The sequence below is a fragment of the Aedes albopictus genome, chromosome 1 (genome assembly GCF_035046485.1).
Source record: "Aedes albopictus strain Foshan chromosome 1, AalbF5, whole genome shotgun sequence".
Taxonomy (NCBI): Eukaryota; Metazoa; Arthropoda; class Insecta; order Diptera; family Culicidae; genus Aedes; species Aedes albopictus.
In genome coordinates this window covers 71190915-71209056 of record NC_085136.1, presented here as the reverse complement: position 1 = coordinate 71209056, position 18142 = coordinate 71190915, and the positions used below count along the sequence as shown (strand labels likewise).

General features: G+C 42.3%; 1 protein-coding gene across 1 annotated transcript; it reads right to left on the bottom strand.

Moving 5' to 3' along the window:
• Positions 1-2320: 2320 nt before the first annotated feature.
• Positions 2321-17634, bottom strand: LOC115269096 (protein peste). The gene is made up of 4 exons (XM_029877473.2): positions 17210-17634; positions 3696-3861; positions 2715-3636; positions 2321-2653 (listed from the first exon to the last, which is right to left on the bottom strand). Exons 1-4 carry the CDS (start codon positions 17318-17320, stop codon positions 2329-2331), a joined length of 1524 nt encoding a protein of 507 aa, XP_029733333.1. The 5' UTR covers positions 17321-17634; the 3' UTR covers positions 2321-2328.
• Between the last annotated feature and the right edge of the window lie 508 nt (positions 17635-18142).

Here is an 18142-nt window from a genome sequence, read left to right as displayed (position 1 = left end):
TTACTGGAAATTTTACAAGGAATCTGAATATGCAAAAATATTTGAGGGTTTACGGTCAAATTTACGAGTTATAGTGGAAAAACTGAGAGAAAAGGCGTCAAAACGTTGTAACGTCACGGTAGAATGAGTCATAACATGATACAAGCAAAGTGATATTATATCATGAAACCGACGAAATTCGAGTAGAACCCCTGGCGGGATTCGAGTAGAATCCCTGACAGGATTCGAGTAGAATCCCTGACGGGATTCGAGTAGAATCCCTGACGGGATTCGAGTAGAATCCCTGACGGGATTCGAGTAGAATCCCTGACGGGATTCGAGTAGAATCCCTGACGGGATTCGAGTAGAATCCCTGACGGGATTCGAGTAGAATCCCTGACGGGATTCGAGTAGAATCCCTGACGGGATTCGAGTAGAATCCCTGACGGGATTCGAGTAGAATCCCTGACGGGATTCGAGTAGAATCCCTGACGGGATTCGAGTAGAATCCCTGACGGGATTCGAGTAGAATCCCTGACGGGATTCGAGTAGAATCCCTGACGGGATTCGAGTAGAATCCCTGACGGGATTCGAGTAGAATCCCTGACGGGATTCGAGTAGAATCCCTGACGGGATTCGAGTAGAATCCCTGACGGGATTCGAGTAGAATCCCTGACAAGATTCGAGTAGAATCCCTGACGGGATTCGAGTAGAGTCCCTGACGGGATTCGAGTAGAATCCCTGACGGGATTCGAGTAGAATCCCTGACGGGATTCGAGTAGAATCCCTGACGGGATTCGAGTAGAATCCCTGACGGGATTCGAGTAGAATCCCTGACGGGATTCGAATAGAATCCCTGACGGGATTCGAGTAGAATCCCTGACGGGATTCGAATAGAATCCCTGACGGGATTCGAGTAGAATCCCTGACGGGATTCGAGTAGAATCCCTGACGGGATTCGAGTAGAATCCCTGACGGGATTCGAGTAGAATCCCTGACGGGATTCGAGTAGAATCCCTGACGGGATTCGAGTAGAATCCCTGACGGGATTCGAGTAGAATCCCTGACGGGATTCGAGTAGAATCCCTGACGGGATTCGAGTAGAAGCCCTGACGGGATTCGAGTAGAATCCCTGACGGGATTCGAGTAGAATCCCTGACGGGATTCGAGTAGAATCCCTGACGGGATTCGAGTAGAATCCCTGACGGGATTCGAGTAGAATCCCTGACGGGATTCGAGTAGAATCCCTGACGGGATTCGAGTAGAATCCCTGACGGGATTCGAGTAGAATCCCTGACGGGATTCGAGTAGAATCCCTGACGGGATTCGAGTAGAATCCCTGACGGGATTCGAGTAGAATCCCTGACGGGATTCGAGTAGAATCCCTGACGGGATTCGAGTAGAATCCCTGACGGGATTCGAGTAGAATCCCTGACGGGATTCGAGTAGAATCCCTGACGGGATTCGAGTAGAATCCCTGACGGGATTCGAGTAGAATCCCTGACGGGATTCGAGTAGAATCCCTGACGGGATTCGAGTAGAATCCCTGACGGGATTCGAGTAGAATCCCTGACGGGATTCGAGTAGAATCCCTGACGGGATTCGAGTAGAATCCCTGACGGGATTCGAGTAGAATCCCTGACGGGATTCGAGTAGAATCCCTGACGGGATTCGAGTAGAATCCCTGACGGGATTCGAGTAGAATCCCTGACGGGATTCGAGTAGAATCCCTGACGGGATTCGAGTAGAATCCCTGACGGGATTCGAGTAGAATCCCTGACGGGATTCGAGTAGAATCCCTGACGGGATTCGAGTAGAATCCCTGACGGGATTCGAGTAGAATCCCTGACGGGATTCGAGTAGAATCCCTGACGGGATTCGAGTAGAATCCCTGACGGGATTCGAGTAGAATCCCTGACGGGATTCGAGTAGAATCCCTGACGGGATTCGAGTAGAATCCCTGACGGGATTCGAGTAGAATCCCTGACGGGATTCGAGTAGAATCCCTGACGGGATTCGAGTAGAATCCCTGACGGGATTCGAGTAGAATCCCTGACGGGATTCGAGTAGAATCCCTGACGGGATTCGAGTAGAAGCCCTGACGGGATTCGAGTAGAAGCCCTGACGGGATTCGAGTAGAAGCCCTGACGGGATTCGAGTAGAAGCCCTGACGGGATTCGAGTAGAATCCCTGACGGAATTCGAGTAGAATCCCTGACGGGATTCGAGTAGAATCCCTGACGGGATTCGAGTACAATCCCTAACGGGATTGGAGTACAATTTCTAACTGTATTTGAATAAAATGGAGTCTTCAAAACTGAACTCAAGCAAAGCAATCCATATCCTCTAATCACAACTTTATTCGATCCTTGTCCTTGTTCTGTTCGTTCTGCACGAACTCGTAGTCCCCTCGGGTATCCCCGTTGGACGTGGGCCGTTGTTGACCGCCGGCATTCAATCTGGCTTTCTTATGAGTCCTCCGAACGGCACACCTCAACCCTATCGCTAGCAAGGTCACCACCAGTCCCAGTCCAGCCACCGCAAATCCACCCAGGTAACCTAGCTGGGAAACATCCAGCAGACTTCGCAGCTTGATCGCTTCTTCCTGAGGAAGATCGAAGCTCTTGGAGTACCACAGCAGGGGTACGTATGATCGCGGTGCGTCCTGGTACAATCTGGAATTCAGAGGAACATTAAAAGTGAAGGTTTGATTGAATGTTAGAACATAGAACTTACGCGACGCCGCTGTACCGCTGCAGCAGGGCGTTGATCTGCAACCTGATCGACGACCTCAGGACCGTCCCGGTCTTGGGTTCAATCGTCACAAACGACTGATGCCGTTCACCATCCGGATGCATTCCTTCCATCTCTGCTGCGTAGCGTTCATCTGCCGCGAAGAAATGTGGATACGACGCGAAAAGCGGTGCTCCGTCCTTACAGTCCGTAACGTTGATCACACCCCGTGGAAGAAACTCCTTGTCCTCAAAGCATACGTCGTCCATGGTTTGCTCATTCGCCACGAATCGGTAGCCCAAAACTCCATGGACCTCCTCCTCCCGATCGAATTCGAAGCTCACCGCACGACACAGTTCCATCATGAACATCCGCAGCGCCTGATCGTGCCGGATCTTCGTTGGAAACAGCTCTCCGGCGAATCCATCGTACAGCCCACACCGTCCGCGACCGAACGCCGCACGGTCCCGGTAGTTCCACTGCCGGATCAACCCGTACCGGCTGGCGTCCTCCTTGCCGGTGTTCATGTTGAAGAATCCGTGGAACTTCTTCGACCCGTTGACCGCCCGGAACCACCCGAAGCGATCCTCCACATCCTGCCCGTATTGTGGAGTTGCGCCCAGCACTTCCAGCATCTCCCCGATCATCGGCTCGCGGTAGCCGTCGAATAGCAGTTCGCCGGCCTGCTGAGTTACCAGCACTTTCTGTTCCAGATTGTACAAGGCGAACGAGATGCCCCGTTCGATGCCGTATCCTTCCGACTTGCCACGGTTTGCGGCGGTCAGGGCTACCACGTTCAGGTTGGTGACACGACGCGTGAGGAGTACCTCGTCCAGAAGATCGTCCGGATTGAAGAAGCTACGTCGCCGGTAGCTGATGGTGGAGTTCTTCGTGTTAAACCGGGCGTCCACCTTTTCGAGGGTCTCTGCGGGAATGGAAGGTCGATTTAGTCGAGGGAACTTCGAGAATCTAGAGTGCGATTACCTGAATATCGAAAGGGACCAACCTCGGAGAAAGTCGGCTTGGCTGCCTTCCGCGCCAGAAAGGCTTCGGCATTGGTCCAGTTGAAGAGCGTGATCGACCACTGGATCGGAACCTGCGGTCGCCGCCACAGTTTGAACGCCCTGGAGGTTGGCGTGAGGACCTTTTCCTGTAATTGAAATAGAAAACATTCGAGGTAGATTAGATCGGACGGGGAAATCCCGTTCGCATTGTTCGTGTACCGGCGAGCACGTGCTCGTTCGGCATGAGTCTGGTTCACACGACGCGGCGACGGCAGCGAGAGTTGCAATCAACGCCGGCAGAGGTTACCAATCATCCGACGAGATCCGACGTGGGTATCTCGCGTGTGCGCACCTTTGTTTACCCGAGGCGTCAGCAGTGCATGAGGAGAGTTCGTACACGAGTGGATAAATATTGCTATAACTAACGGGCTCAGGTTGATGTGTGATGACACCTTGATTGTTTTGCTGCTCGTTCGAATCGAAGTCGGATTGATTAGCTTTGCTAATGGGTGGAACCAGATTTCATGAGTTTAAAATAATTGTATAACGGTAGAAGGAATGCAAGATGTTAAACAACGTTTTGTTTTCAATCAGATCCAGGAAAACACAAGCTAAGTAAAAAGTATTTAGAAGACTTTGAATAGACCTGAGATTAACTCAAGGCATCATATATTGTAATCAGTGCAATGCTGCTCTACTCCTTTTACGAGTTCAACCAGAATTCTTCTAAAAATTCCTCCAAGAATTCTTCCAGAATTCACTCCTCTGAATGGATTTTTTTTTAATTTTTTCCTCGATTTCTTTCAGGATTTCTTAAAAAAAATCAGAAATTTCATAGAAACAATTTTCTTGTAGAATTTGCTAGCATGATTTCCGCAATAGTTCCTCTGAAAATTCCTCCAGGTATTTCCTTTTAAAATGTATTCCGGTCATTTTTTAAATTTTCTCCAGCGATTCCGAAAGAGAATCTTTCATTTTTTTTTTGATTTTTCATCAGGGTTTCTCAATAAATAATCGTAAAAGATTCCTCTTGAAGTCACGGTTCACGTTTTTTTTAATTCCCTCAGAAATTCCTCCTGGAATTCCTTCAGAGATTCTTCTAAATATTCCTACAGAAATTCGTGCATGCTTGTATTTCTTCAAACATTTTTGAAGGAATTCCTCCTGTAATATTTTCGGAATTTTCTCCATGAGTTTTTCTTCCACGAGTTTTTTATATTTCCAGGAATTCTTCTAGAAGTTTCTCATTTTTTTCCAGAAATTTCTTCAGCGGTTTCTTCAGCAATTTCTTCAAATATTTCTTCAAAATATGCAATCTCAGGATATTTTTACGGAGATGTCTCAAAAATTCTTCCTGTTTTAAGGAAATTTCCAAATTTTTACTCTCTCAGAAAATATTGTTGGAATCTCCTTCAGGTGTAATGCCAGAGATTCTTCAAGGCATGTATTTGGAAGTTCTTCTGAAAAATGCTCGAGAGATTTCTTTGGAAGTTTTTCCAGGGACTTCTCCAGAAGGTCCTCAAGGGATTGCTTAGGATTTACTCAGTCTTTTCTACAGAAATTTTTCAGATTCTTTTCCAGTGGTTTTTCAATAAATTCTTCCATGAAAACCGGCAGACAGAGTTCTCCAGTTATTCCAGGTATTCTTCAAAGATTTTTTTATCCAAAAATATATTTTTTTTTTCAACGATAAAATCTTTGGTGGTACCTTCAGAAATTTCTACAGAAATATTTGTGCACTAAATTTTTAGAAATTCTTGTGAGAACTCCTCCAGAGGTAGTTCTGGGAGTTCTTTCAAGGATTTCTTCAGGCATTCCTCTAGCGATCACTCAAAAAAAATTTGAGAGATTTCATCAAGAGGTCTACCAGTACATTCATCTGCTTTTTTTTGCAGGCTTCTTCAAAGACATTGCTTCAGCAATTCTTCTACGGTTTTCTCCAATAATCCGTCCAGATATTTCTCAAGTATTTTTTCGTTGCGATTACTTCCAGAGTTCCTTCAAAAGTTTCTCATGATTTTGTTTCTAGGAATTCAGGTGGCATCTCAAAGAGTTTCTTCAGGTATTCTCCCAAGCAAATTTTTACATGAACTTAACAAGAAGCATAAAAAGCATAAAAAAGTCTTGTTAAAGGAGCGGACCTGGTGTGGTGGTTAGAACACAAGACTATCACGCCGAGGACCTGGGATCGAATCCCACTCCCGACATACTCACAAAATGTGGGTTCTTCCTTCGGAAGGGAAGTAAAGCGTGGGTCCCGAGATGAACTAGCCTAGGGTTAAAAATCTCGCTAATACAGACAACAAAAAAAATTCCTCCAGAAAAAGCTTAAGAAACGTTGGTTGAAGAACCCCTTCAGAAAATTTTCAAGAATTACTTTTAAAAATTTCCAAAGGTAACATCAGGAGTTGTTGAATAATTTCTTCAGACAATCCTCGATTTCTTAGAAATTCCTTAAGGGATGGTTTCAAGAATTCTTCTGGCAATATTTTGTGCAATTTTTGAAAGAAATCTAAAAAAAATCCCTGGAGGAATATTCAAAACAATTACTGCAAGAGTCTCTCAAGGAATACCAGGACACATTATAGCAGATTCCGAATTAGAAACTAAGGGGCTGTCCATAAACCACGTGGTCATTTTTTTGGGACTTTTCAACCCCCCCGCGTGGTCATTAGTCCATACAAATTTTTTTATTTGTCCATACAAAATGGTCATTGGCCGAAACCCCCCCCCCCGCCCATGACCACGTGGTTTATGGACAGCCCCTAATGCCGCATAGCGGTATAGTCTCTCAAAACAAACTCAAATAAATCCTGTAGAAATTCCCAGGGAATATTTCTAGGAATCCGGGGAGAAACTCTTAGGGTACCTCCATTTCCAATTTCTGCAGACATTTTTCATGAAATTCCTTCAGAAATTCTTTTACGGAATTCTCCAGGAATCCATTCAAACCATTTTCCTTTCGAATTACCACCAAAGTTTCTCCAAAAGGAGATGCTTAAGGAGTTCTTTCAGGTATACTCTCGAGAATTCTCCCAGAGATAACATCAGCAATTGCTTCAGAAATGTTTGCTCAGGAACCCCTCCAGAAAAATTTCAAGATTTTTTTTTCCAGGTATCTCCAAAAGATACATCGGAATTCATTCAGACAATCTTCCAGATTTTTTTCAGAAACTCTTTTGGGGATAGTTTGAGGAATTCCTCCAGCAATATTCTGTGCAACTTCTGGAACAACTTCTGAAAAAAAAGAAAAACCATCGAGAAATGTCTGAAACAACTACTACAGGAATCTCAAGAGAAATCCCAGTAGATATTTCTTACGGAACTACAGGAGCAATTTCAAAGTAAATCCATGTAGGAATTCTTGAAGATTTTTCCTAGGAATTTTCGGAGCAACCCTTGTAACAATTTCTGAAGGGTTGCTTTCTGTACGATATTTAAAGAAATTTTAAGATAATTTTTTGGAAAACTTCGTCGAAGAACTTTTAAAAGAAATCCTGAGCTAGTATTCCAAAAAAAACCTAGAAATTCTGCAGAAGTGTCTGTAGATATTTTGGTGTAATCCCAGAAGGCATCCGAGCAGAAATTTTTGAAGCAATCCTTGAGGGAAATTCCGAAGAAATTTCCAGTAGAATCCCTGAAGAAAACTCAGGAAGGACTCTTGAATGAATCTCTACAGGACTATCAGAAGAAATGAGAAGATTTTTCCAAGAAATTTTCAGAGCAACCCTTGGAAGAATTTCTGAGGGGATGTCTGTACGAGATTTAAAGAAATTTTAAGAGAAATTTCTGGAAAACTCCGTGAAAGATTTTCTAAAAAAAAAAATGTGTGCTGAAGTTCCTAAAAAACCTTGAAATTCTGCAGAAGTGTGTAGATATTTTGGAGTAATCCCAGAAGGCATCCGAGCAGAAATTTCTGAAACAATCCCTGAGGAAACTTCTGAAGAAATTTCCAGTAAAATCCCTGCAGAAATCTCAGGGAGTACTCGTGAATCAATCTCTAGAGGACTATCAGAAGAAATCAGAGGAAAATTCCTAAAGGAATTTGAGGAGGAATTTCTAAAAAAAACTTTCAGAATAAATAGTTTTGGCCAGAAAAACTAAATACCCGGAGAAACTACTTGGGAAACCTTTGGAGGAAATCCTAGAAAACTTTTGGGTAAATTCCTGAAGTAATGATTGAATATAATTTTTGGAGAATTTTATGGAAGTATACCTGGAGCAACCTGTGGATGTACTTCTGATGAAACTCCCTGGATAAGTTTCTGTATTCATAAAAAAAACTTTTGACATATATTTTCAGTGAACATTTGAATTTACCTCTGCTCTTATTAAAGGTTTGTTCAAAGAATAAAAAGTTGCACATTAAACGAAAACTATCAAGGTTCAGTGTTGCCAATAGCAATAAAATTGTAAAAAAGGAATTTATGATTCTTGCTTGATAATTTTATTTGATACAAATGTTCTCATGTAGATTTTTACAATAAAATTAAAATGTCTGGCAACACTTTCGTCAACCTTAATGTTTACATAGGTAGAATTGCAATTGAAATAAGGATTACAATACATAAATTTCAAACTTTATCAATTTAATGTTATCCATTCTAATAAATCCATAATTGGTAAACTGGCAACACTGTCATATTATTATTTTTACATAGTTTTCTATTCTCCTTGGTCTACTTCAGCCCAAATCACTTTTAAATTGCATCGAATAATGTTTTCTTAGCGAAACTTGTAAATTGGACTTATTTTTTATACTAGAGAAAAACGGTTTTCAAGCTTAAAAACGCTGTATCTCTGGAACGGCCAAAAAGACCTCGGAGAGTTAAGCTTTTTCGACTGGAAAATGTCTGATAAACACGATGGAGTCAAAATTTTTGAAATCAAAATATACTCATTCGACGAAAAATCGATTTTAAATTTTAAAATTGAAAAACAACATATTTGGCAACACTGTATCAAAAAAATAATATTTTTCCTGGATTCCTCCAACAATTTTCTTCAAAAAAGCCGAAGGTCACAAAGGTGTATATGTTATAGTATCAAAGCTATAAATTAAGAAAAGGAAGGGAAAACTTGGATTTTTCATGTATTGGCAAAGACGAGGGGTGCTGCCACGGGCCGAAGGGTGATCCGATCGGCACCAAAATTTGGATTTTTTCTTCCTCAATTTAAACAAACATTCCAACAAAATTTAGTCAAAATCCGTGATGGTCGATAACACGCGGTGTGTACACTTGGTGTGGAATGACCCATATTTCAAAAGGAATGCCTGCAGAAATTCCTACTAAATAGTTCCAGGAATCCGAAGAGAAATTCTTTAAGTTATTCTCAGTGAATATGCTTGAGAAATTTCTGAGGAAATTCTTGGAGAAATATTTGGAGGCCACTCTGAAGGAACCTCTCTTCGAACTCCTGTGGGAATCCCTGGAGAAATTCCTGTCTGAATCATTGAAAGTTACAATGCAAGGATTTTTGAAGAAATTTTTGTAGGATTTTCTGGATTAATTCCTAAGAAATTCTTGGACACATTTCTTCAAAAGTTTTTGTACAAATCTCTGGGGGACTTATTGAAGAAACGCCTGTAAAAGAACATTTGGAAGATTTTCTGAAGTAACCTGTGAAAGATTTTCTAAAAGAATCTTTGAATGAATTTCGGAATAAATCTTTTGAGGAAATTCTGTAGGAACCCATGGAGAAATTTCTGAAGGGGTTTCTAAACGAATCCCTTGAAGACTTTCTAGAGTAATCCTTGTTGGAGTTCCAGAAGCAACTCATAAAAATGTACCTGAAATACTTCTCAGGAATGTGGAGCGGACCTGGTGTGATGGTTAGAACACTTGATTATCACGCCGAGGACCTGGGATCGAATCCCACTCCCGACAAACTCGCAAAATGTGAGTTCTTCCTTCGGAAGGGAAGTAAAGCGTGGGTCCCGAGATGAACTAGCCTAGGGTTAAAAATCTCGTTAATACAGACAAAAAAAAATTCTCAGGAATATCTCCGGAGAAACTCTTGAGGGAACATCTGAAGAGAGCCCTGGGCAAACTTTTTAAAGAATCCCCGCAAGGATTTCTGAAGAAATCGCTGGAGGATACGGATTCCCAGAGAAATTCAGAGGCGCATTGTGGCAGGAAATCGTGCTTACTTTTTTTACTTTTTATCTTCTTTATTAGGAGCAGGAAAAATCCCCTGGGAGTAGAATGGACTCCGCAGAACTCTACGAACGAATAAAGTTCGCCGTAACACGAAGTTAACTATCTACAAAACGCTGATTAGACCGGTCGTCCTCTATGGCACATATCTATGGGCACGAGACATAGACCATACGTGCAGAGGACCAACGCGTCCTTGGAGTTTTCGAACGGAAGGGGTTCTACGACATTACCCGGAAAACCATTTATCGGAAAAACCATTTACCGGATTTTTTTCCCCAAAACTTGTTTCCAGATTACACAACGGTATCAACAAATTTGAATCCATGTCTTTTGACACCAAACCATGACCCAAAGTAGGCGCTTTATAAAAAGAGTACCTTCAAAATGATTTTATACATTTTTATTGATTGCGCTATTCCTCATTGCCACTAGCTACTCAAAGACATTCATTTTTGCCTTTCTCGTACACTAAGTGTACTGGAAAGGCTATATGTTCACTCCAAAAATGACTTTTTGATAGAAGGCCCGGAGGGTCGAGTCACATATACCAATCAACTCAGCTCGACGAATTGAGGTGATGTCTGTGTGTATATGTATGTGTGTGTGTGTGTGTGTATGTATGTGTGTGTGTATGTGTGTGTACAAAAAAAACTCACATCACTTTTTGGCAGTAAACCTCAACCGATTTTAATGACCAACGGTTCATTCGACGCGAAATCTGGTCCCATTGTTTCCTATTGAAAATGGTTCGGATCGGTCCAGCCGTTCCGGAGTTATGGCCATTTAGGTGTTCCGGATCGGTACCCCAGGAAGGGGCCAGATATGAAAACGCTACAAACCCATTCATGCGACACATCAAACCACGGCACTTTCGAAAACATGATGAACGGTAAACAGGAAAATAGTCTCGGGCCATATCTGAACCGGTAGTGTTCCGGAACCGGTTTCGGGTGACCCGCCGGAAGTGGCCAAATATGAAAGTGAACCAAACCCTTCATGCGACACAACAAACAGCGGCTTTTTCGATAGCCTGATGAACAGTGGGCAGGGAAACATTCTCAGACCATATCGGAACCGGTAGTGTTACTGAACCGGTTCCAGATGTCACGACGGAAGTAGCCAAGTATAGAAGTTAATCAACCCCTTACATGCGACGCATCAAATCGCAAGCTCTTCAGGCAACCTGATAAACGGTTAATAAAAGAGAATAGTTTCAGATCATATTTGGATCAACCGATAGAGTTCCGGAACCGGTTCCGGTGTCCCGCTGGAAGTGGTCCAATGTAGTAGATATCAAAACCCATGCCTGCGGCACATTAAACAGCGGCTTTTTAAATAACGTGATGAACGATTAGTCAGAAAATAGGCTCAGACCACAACGAAGATCTTTATAAAGGCTACCGATAGTGTTCCAGGACCGATCTATGGTGTCCAGCCGGAAGTGGCCAAATGCCAAAAAGAACCAAACCTATGCATGCGACACATCGAACCGCGGTCTTTTTTAAACCATGAGGAACGATTAGCAAGAAAATAGGCGCAGACCACAATAGAGGCTACCGATAGTGATGCAAAACCAGCATTGGGTGCTTCCTAGGGTGCTTCGCAGGAACTTCAAAATAGAACAAAGTCAATGCAAGCGATAAATATGTGTAAGAAAACAAAATCTTGACTGAACTAAGGCCACATACATACGTCTTACTCTACTCACTCTCCATCGTCCTTGTTTTCAACGGTTGAAACAAATATATATTAATCGTTGTTGCTTGTTTGACGTCTACTCACTACCAACATCAAGCCGCAGTGAAACGCAACCTGATTAGCATTTGGCGATTATTTTTTTCGTATCGATGAATATAATAGCAATATGTTACGAATGATATGTCTGTTTGTCTGTACTAAAGCAATCTCATCAAATCACTGAGGTGTAAAAATATACAGTAGGATATGTCAACGTTATATGAGAAAATTATCGCATTAACCCCGGAGAAAGTTTTTTCAATCCTCTTTTCCGTCTAAAACTACTGGGAATTTTTTTATGGGATTTAGTATGGGCAATTTCACTTGCTTGCATTTTTTTGTCAAATTTTACATGAATTTTGTAACCTAATAAAATATAGCCTAAAGTGTGAAGAAAAAACTATGTCGAAGACCGTAAAGCAGGGCTGTCCAACATACGGCCCGCGGAATCGATGAATGAAACTTGGCCCAAGGATTGAAATATTTGAAGATATTTCATATTTAAATAAAGTTTAATATTAAAAATAAACTCGAAATAGGTAGAGTGTTTTGTTAAAAATTTTCAAAGATTAAAAAATTTAAATACATAAATTTAAAAATTTAAAACTTGAAAGGTACAGCCAAATTTGAAGCAGAATTTCAGCAAAATTTACTGAATTTCAGAAAAACGTTGCTGCTGAACAGCAGAGTTTACTGAACGAATCAGGAAAGTTTGCTGAATTTCAGCAAATTGTTTGCTGCAACCTGCAGTTCGGCAAAATTCAGAAAAAAAGTATTCAGGGTGATTTTTGCAAAACAATCAAGAATTCTTGCTCCAATTTTATGACCCAAATGATGTCAGTGTTGTGATTTGCCGTGAGAACGGGTAATCGGATGTACAAAATTTCACTGTTGCATTCGTGCTTTCGAAATTTGATGTCGAAATTTAATGTCTGGCCCGTCGACTGGTATGGAGTATCACTTGTGGCCCGCGGCCACGAAAGGTTGGGCAGGCCTGCCGTAAAGTCATCTGTGATTGTGAAAGACGTTATATCCTAGCTTGCAATTATCGTCTTGATGTTGATCGGTCTTCAGTGATAATGAAGGTGCTCAAGCAGTCAACTGAAAATTCTGATACTTTTCAGCCCAGTCTATACGTTTAACGTAACGTCGGAATATGTTCAGTTAATAAATTTCCCAATTTTATTAAAATTATTGCTTTTCTAAATAAGGTATTCTCAGGATTCAGGAACAGTTCGCATTACGTCGACGCAAAGATCATGCTTCGGAATAATGGCCCTAGCACAGAAACTAGCTTAACAAACAATAGTAGAAGATTCCAAAAACAGGACCGAATTCTAAACCGCCCGATAGGTAGGAGATTGTCCACATCACGATGGTTTCAAACCGAACGGACTCAATAAATACCAAAACTTCCGTATGACATTTTTAAGTTAGGCTAGGCCATTTTGACTAGGAAACCTTGACCGATTGAACCCTTGAAAAGGCGCCATACAGATCGAAACGTCGGAAAAAATCATAAACTAGTGTTTTCGATTCCCCCACTTTGTAACGGTTACTTAAGTAATCGGTAGAATACAAGTAGCCGGTGAATCCACAATAGTGTACATACATGTAATTCATCAACGAGTTTAAAAAAAAATATGCTGAATGTGATTGCTAATATTTCCAGCAAATATTTGCACTTCTTGCAACATAACGCTGGTTATGAAACCCTACCGGTAGTCTGTAATGTGGTGTGAGCCTATTTTCTAGTTAACCGTTCCTCGGGTTATTCAAAAAACCGTGATGTAATATGTTGCATGGTACATTTGGTTACTTTCGATGCGGTACCGGAACAGGTTCCGGAGCACACCGGGTCTCCCAAATGTAGTCTGAGACTATTTCATTGCTAACGTTCACTAGGTAGCCACCCAGAACTGGTTTCGGGACACTACCGGTTGTCTAAAATATGGTCTTAAGCTATGTTCTTACGAATCGATCATCGTGTATTCAAAAAAGCTGCTATTTGATGTACTGTCAAACACTTATTTGTGCATTTCGCCAGTTTCGACGAGACACTCGAAAGTGGTTCCGGTACACTACCGGTAGTTTTAAAGTGGCTTAAGACTTTTCTTGCTGACCGTTCTGCGCGTCATCGAAAAGCCGATATTTAATGCGCGGTGTGCATGCGTTTGGTTCCGTTCTACATTTGACCACTTCCGGCGGAGCTCCTGGAACCGGTTTCGGCACAGTATTGGCACAGTGTGGTCTATGATTGTTTCTCTTGTTAACCGTTCATCAGGTTACCAAAACAGCTATTTATGGGGTTGGTTCTCCTTTACATTTGACCACTTCCGATGGGGCACCCTTAATCGGTGAGGAATACTACCGGTTGTTCCAAATATGGCCGGAAACTTTTTTTTTGCCAAATCAAGATACCTAAAACTCCGCTATTTGATTTGTCGCATGGGTTTGGTTCACTTTTTTGTTTGGCCATTTCCAGCGGGACATCCGGAACCGGATCCGGATTACTACCGGTTCAGATACATATGGTCTGAGAATATTTTCCTGCTGACTGTTCATCAGGATATCAAAAAAGCCACTATTTGATATGTCGCATGTATGGGTTTGGTCAACTTTTAAACTTGGCCACCTCTGGCGAGACATCTGGAACCGGTTCCGGAACACTACTGGTCCCGATATGTTCTGAGAATGCTTTCCTGTATACTGTTCATCAGGTTATCGAAAAAGCCGCGGTTTGATATGTCACATGCATGGTTTTAGTTCAATTTTATATTTGGCCACTTCCGGCGGGACACCCGGAACCGGTTCCGGAACACAACCGGTTCAAATATGGTCTGAGAATATTTTCCTGCTTACCTTTCATCAGGATATCAAAAAAGCCACTATTTGATATGTCGCATTGTCGCATGTATGGGCTTGGTTAACTTTTATACTTTGCCACCTCCAGCGGGACATCTGGAACCGGTTCCAGAGTACTACCAGTTCCGATATGGTCTGAGAATGTATTTCTTCTTACTGTTCATCAGGGTATCGAAAAAGCTGCGGTTTGATATGCCGCATGCATGGGTTTAGTGCACTTTTATGTTTGGCCACTTCCGGCGGGGCACTCGGAACCGGTTCCGGGACACTACTGTTTAAGATATGGTCTGAGACCATTTTTCTGCTTACCGTTCATCAAGTTATCGAAAATGCCGTAGTTTGATGTGTCGCATGGATGGGTTTGTAGCGTTTTCATATCTGGCCCCTTCCTGGGGTACCAGTCCGGAACACCTAAATGGCCATAACTCCGGAACGGCTGAACTGATCTGAACCATTTTCAATAGGAAACAATGGGACCACATTCCGCGTCGAATGAACCGTCGGTCATTAAAATCGGTTGAGGTTTAGTTCAAAAAAGTGATGTGAGTTTTTTTGTCCACACACACACATACACACACACACAGACATCACCTCAATTCGTCGAGCTGAGTCGATTGGTATATGTGATTCGACCCTCCGGGCTTTCTATCAGAAAGTCGTTTTTGGAGTGAACATATAGCCTTTCCAGTACACTTAGTGTACGAGAAAGGCAAAAACTTGTGAATATTCCTGAATGGTTATAACCTTCAAGGATTTCTTTAGAAGTTCTTCAGAACTACTAACCTAACTTCAAAAACTGCTGCAGGACTCTCCAGAAAATTTTCAAGAATTTGTTCTAAGAATCGGCATAAATAGGTATAATCAGGAGCTCTTAAGGAATCTCTATATACAATCCTCCCGGAATTTCTTTAGAAATTCTTTCAGTAGTTCTTTCAAGAATTCGTCCAAAAATTGCAAAATCACTCAAATTTGATTGCAGAATTCTTTATTGCGCAACCTTTTTCTTGTGGTGTACACATATCGACTGACGCAGTTCCTATAGCTGTACATAAAAACTTCTAAAAAAAAATCCCTAGATGTAAATATTCTGCATGTAAACTATTACTGCAGTAATCTCTCAAGGAATCCCAGGAATCGTTACCCTAGTGGTTAAGGCTATGTATCGCTAAAGCCCTTTAATAGATAACTGTGGAAGTGCTCAAAGAACATTAAGTTGAAGCAAGGCAGGCCAATTCCCAATGGGGGCATAAAGCCATAAAGAAGAAGAAAGAATTCCTGAAGATTTTTTCCAGGAATTCTCAAAGGAACCATTGGAAAAAATTCTGAAGGAATCTTTGTGCGATTTTCAATCAAATTCCTAATGAAATTTCAGAAAACCTCAGAGGGGCAACTTTTAAAAGAAATCCTTCGCTAGAACTCCTGAAGAAATCATCAAAATTCTGCAGAAGTTTCTGAAAATATTTCCGAAGGAATGCCCAAGGCGATTCTAGCAGGAATTTCTGGGACAATCAATCCTTGTAGTAAATTCAGAAGAAACCATAAGTTCTTTTGAATGAATTCTCGAAAGAAATGTCAGTAGAAATTGCTGAAGAACTTTCTGGAGAAATTTCTTTAGAAACCCGTGGTGTAATTCTTCGAAAAGTTTATTGAGAATTTTGTAAGGACAATGCATGAAGAATCCTTAAACATATTTCTTGAACGTTTTTTGGAAGCATTCTGGGGAAATCTGAGGACGTATGGATGAAAGAATTATTGTGGAAAAATCTGAAGAAACCTTTGTACAGTAAAACCTCCATGAGTCGATATTGAAGGGATTGGAGGTTCGACTGTATAATCTTCTGTAACGAACCATAGAAAAAATCTCTGATGGCATTTCTGTAGAAATTCCTTAGAAATATTTCTAGGAATCCGTGAAGAAATTCTTAGTGACACTAAAAATAATCTATAGACATTTATGAAATTGATGAGTTGAGAAGCCTATGATCATAGTCTCTCAGAAGATGCTAGTGTGGAAGTACAATTTGGTTCTCGATCTCCAGAATCATCTTTGTGCTCGAAGACAGCGGTTTTTCTGACGGCGGCTAGATCCATTTGCGTCCATTTTTTACACTGTTTCCGATAAGTTTGCCAATTCCACAAATAAATATTCAGAGTAGAATGCAAAGTCCCTCACACAAAGCATCTCGAACAGAATTTGAATTCAATCTTGTATTGTATAGCATATGCAGTATGCACGTTTTTTGATCAGGCTACTTCTTGTAGTTGTGCACTACCACAGAAATTAACTAAGAACTTTTTCTGCCTAGGTCTCCTTTTTGCATTCGTATATCATGCGATTGACACTAAGTAATCAAGGAAATTTCCATTGAAAATATTCTTCACACGATTTTTCTCTAAAACTACAAGATGAATTAGAATTGCACATAAATCAGATTCTTTTCGCCGGCAATCACAAGTACAAGTCGTAAACTCTATCATTTTACCGGAATCTGCGCAGGCTATTGTAATATGCACGGTGCAATTACTGCAACTCATTCCACTTTAACGGCCCTTTCGGAATGCACTTTCATCGTGTTACACCACAGCACCTCCCTGTATTGATCAGCATTCACTTGGAATTTCCTAATGAATATTCACATTTTGATCAACCTTGAAATGCACCTACGCACTATGTTACTTTGATTGATTTTCTTTGATTGCTGTACCACACCCACTCCAAACATGCACACACCTTCACAATGATCGCATCCAGGATATCGCCCCAAAACAGCGCGAAAACAGCTCCTGCCATCGCCAGGATTCCACCCACGGCCGCCATGCAGAAAAACTTATCGATACGCATGTTTGCGCGATCAACTACTTCTAGGTAGGTACGATTCGCAAACCGAAAACCGCGCCACGCGAATCACGACGATCCAACCGCGACCGAGCTCAACGCGAGAATAAGAGACGAGCCTCACGCTTGCTGCGCCGGCCGATTGGAATCGAGGTTGCTGCGAGCTCCTGCGCGCCACTGCGGCAGCAGCACAGCGCAGTGCCGCGAATTTGTTTACGTCTCTCTCCACTAGCGTACTGGTAGGTAGAACGCCTAGAACGTTTCAAGATCAAGGCCGGCTTCTCTCGCTTCGCGGTTTGCATCAATCACTACTGACTGACTGACTGTGCGAAGTGCAAGTGCAACTACCAGTAGCGCTTTCGGAAGGGGAGAGCCGGTTCGTGTGAGTAGCTTTCCTCTGGCGACGATGATCACCACGCGTGCTGCATCGATCAAGAACAACACTCTCTAGGTTTTGGGTGAACTGATGGTGGTGGCGACAGATGAGGGTTGTTGTGTTTTGCGGCGTTATTGTACCCAGGTAAATTGGCATGCGTGACGACGACGGCTCGCTGACTGATTGGGGATGACCCCATCTCGAGTCGGGGCGCAACGCGGCGATGCGCGTTGGTTGATTGATCATTTGCCAAGTGGCTTTTTACAACCCTTGAGGGTTGTAAGTACCGCACTCGTATATGGACGTGTATGAACGTACGTAAATAGCTGGGGTGAGGTGCAATACGGTAAACATTGTCGTTCTACCAGCTTGTTGCAACTTGCAACGACGATGAGGATGACGACGAGGATCGTGGCAACGGCGGCTGTGTTTGCTTGTGCCCGTTTGAGAAG

Coding starts and splice junctions, on each gene's coding strand:
- LOC115269096 (XM_029877473.2), bottom strand. CDS start 17,320: ATGCGTATCGATAAGTTTTTCTGCATGGCGGCCGTGGGTGGAATCCTG. Junction 3,637..3,695: donor TGGTCCCTTTCGATATTCAG/GTAATCGCACTC, acceptor CCATTCCCGCAG/AGACCCTCGAAAAGGTGGAC. Junction 2,654..2,714: donor CAGCGGTACAGCGGCGTCGC/GTAAGTTCTATG, acceptor TCTGAATTCCAG/ATTGTACCAGGACGCACCGC.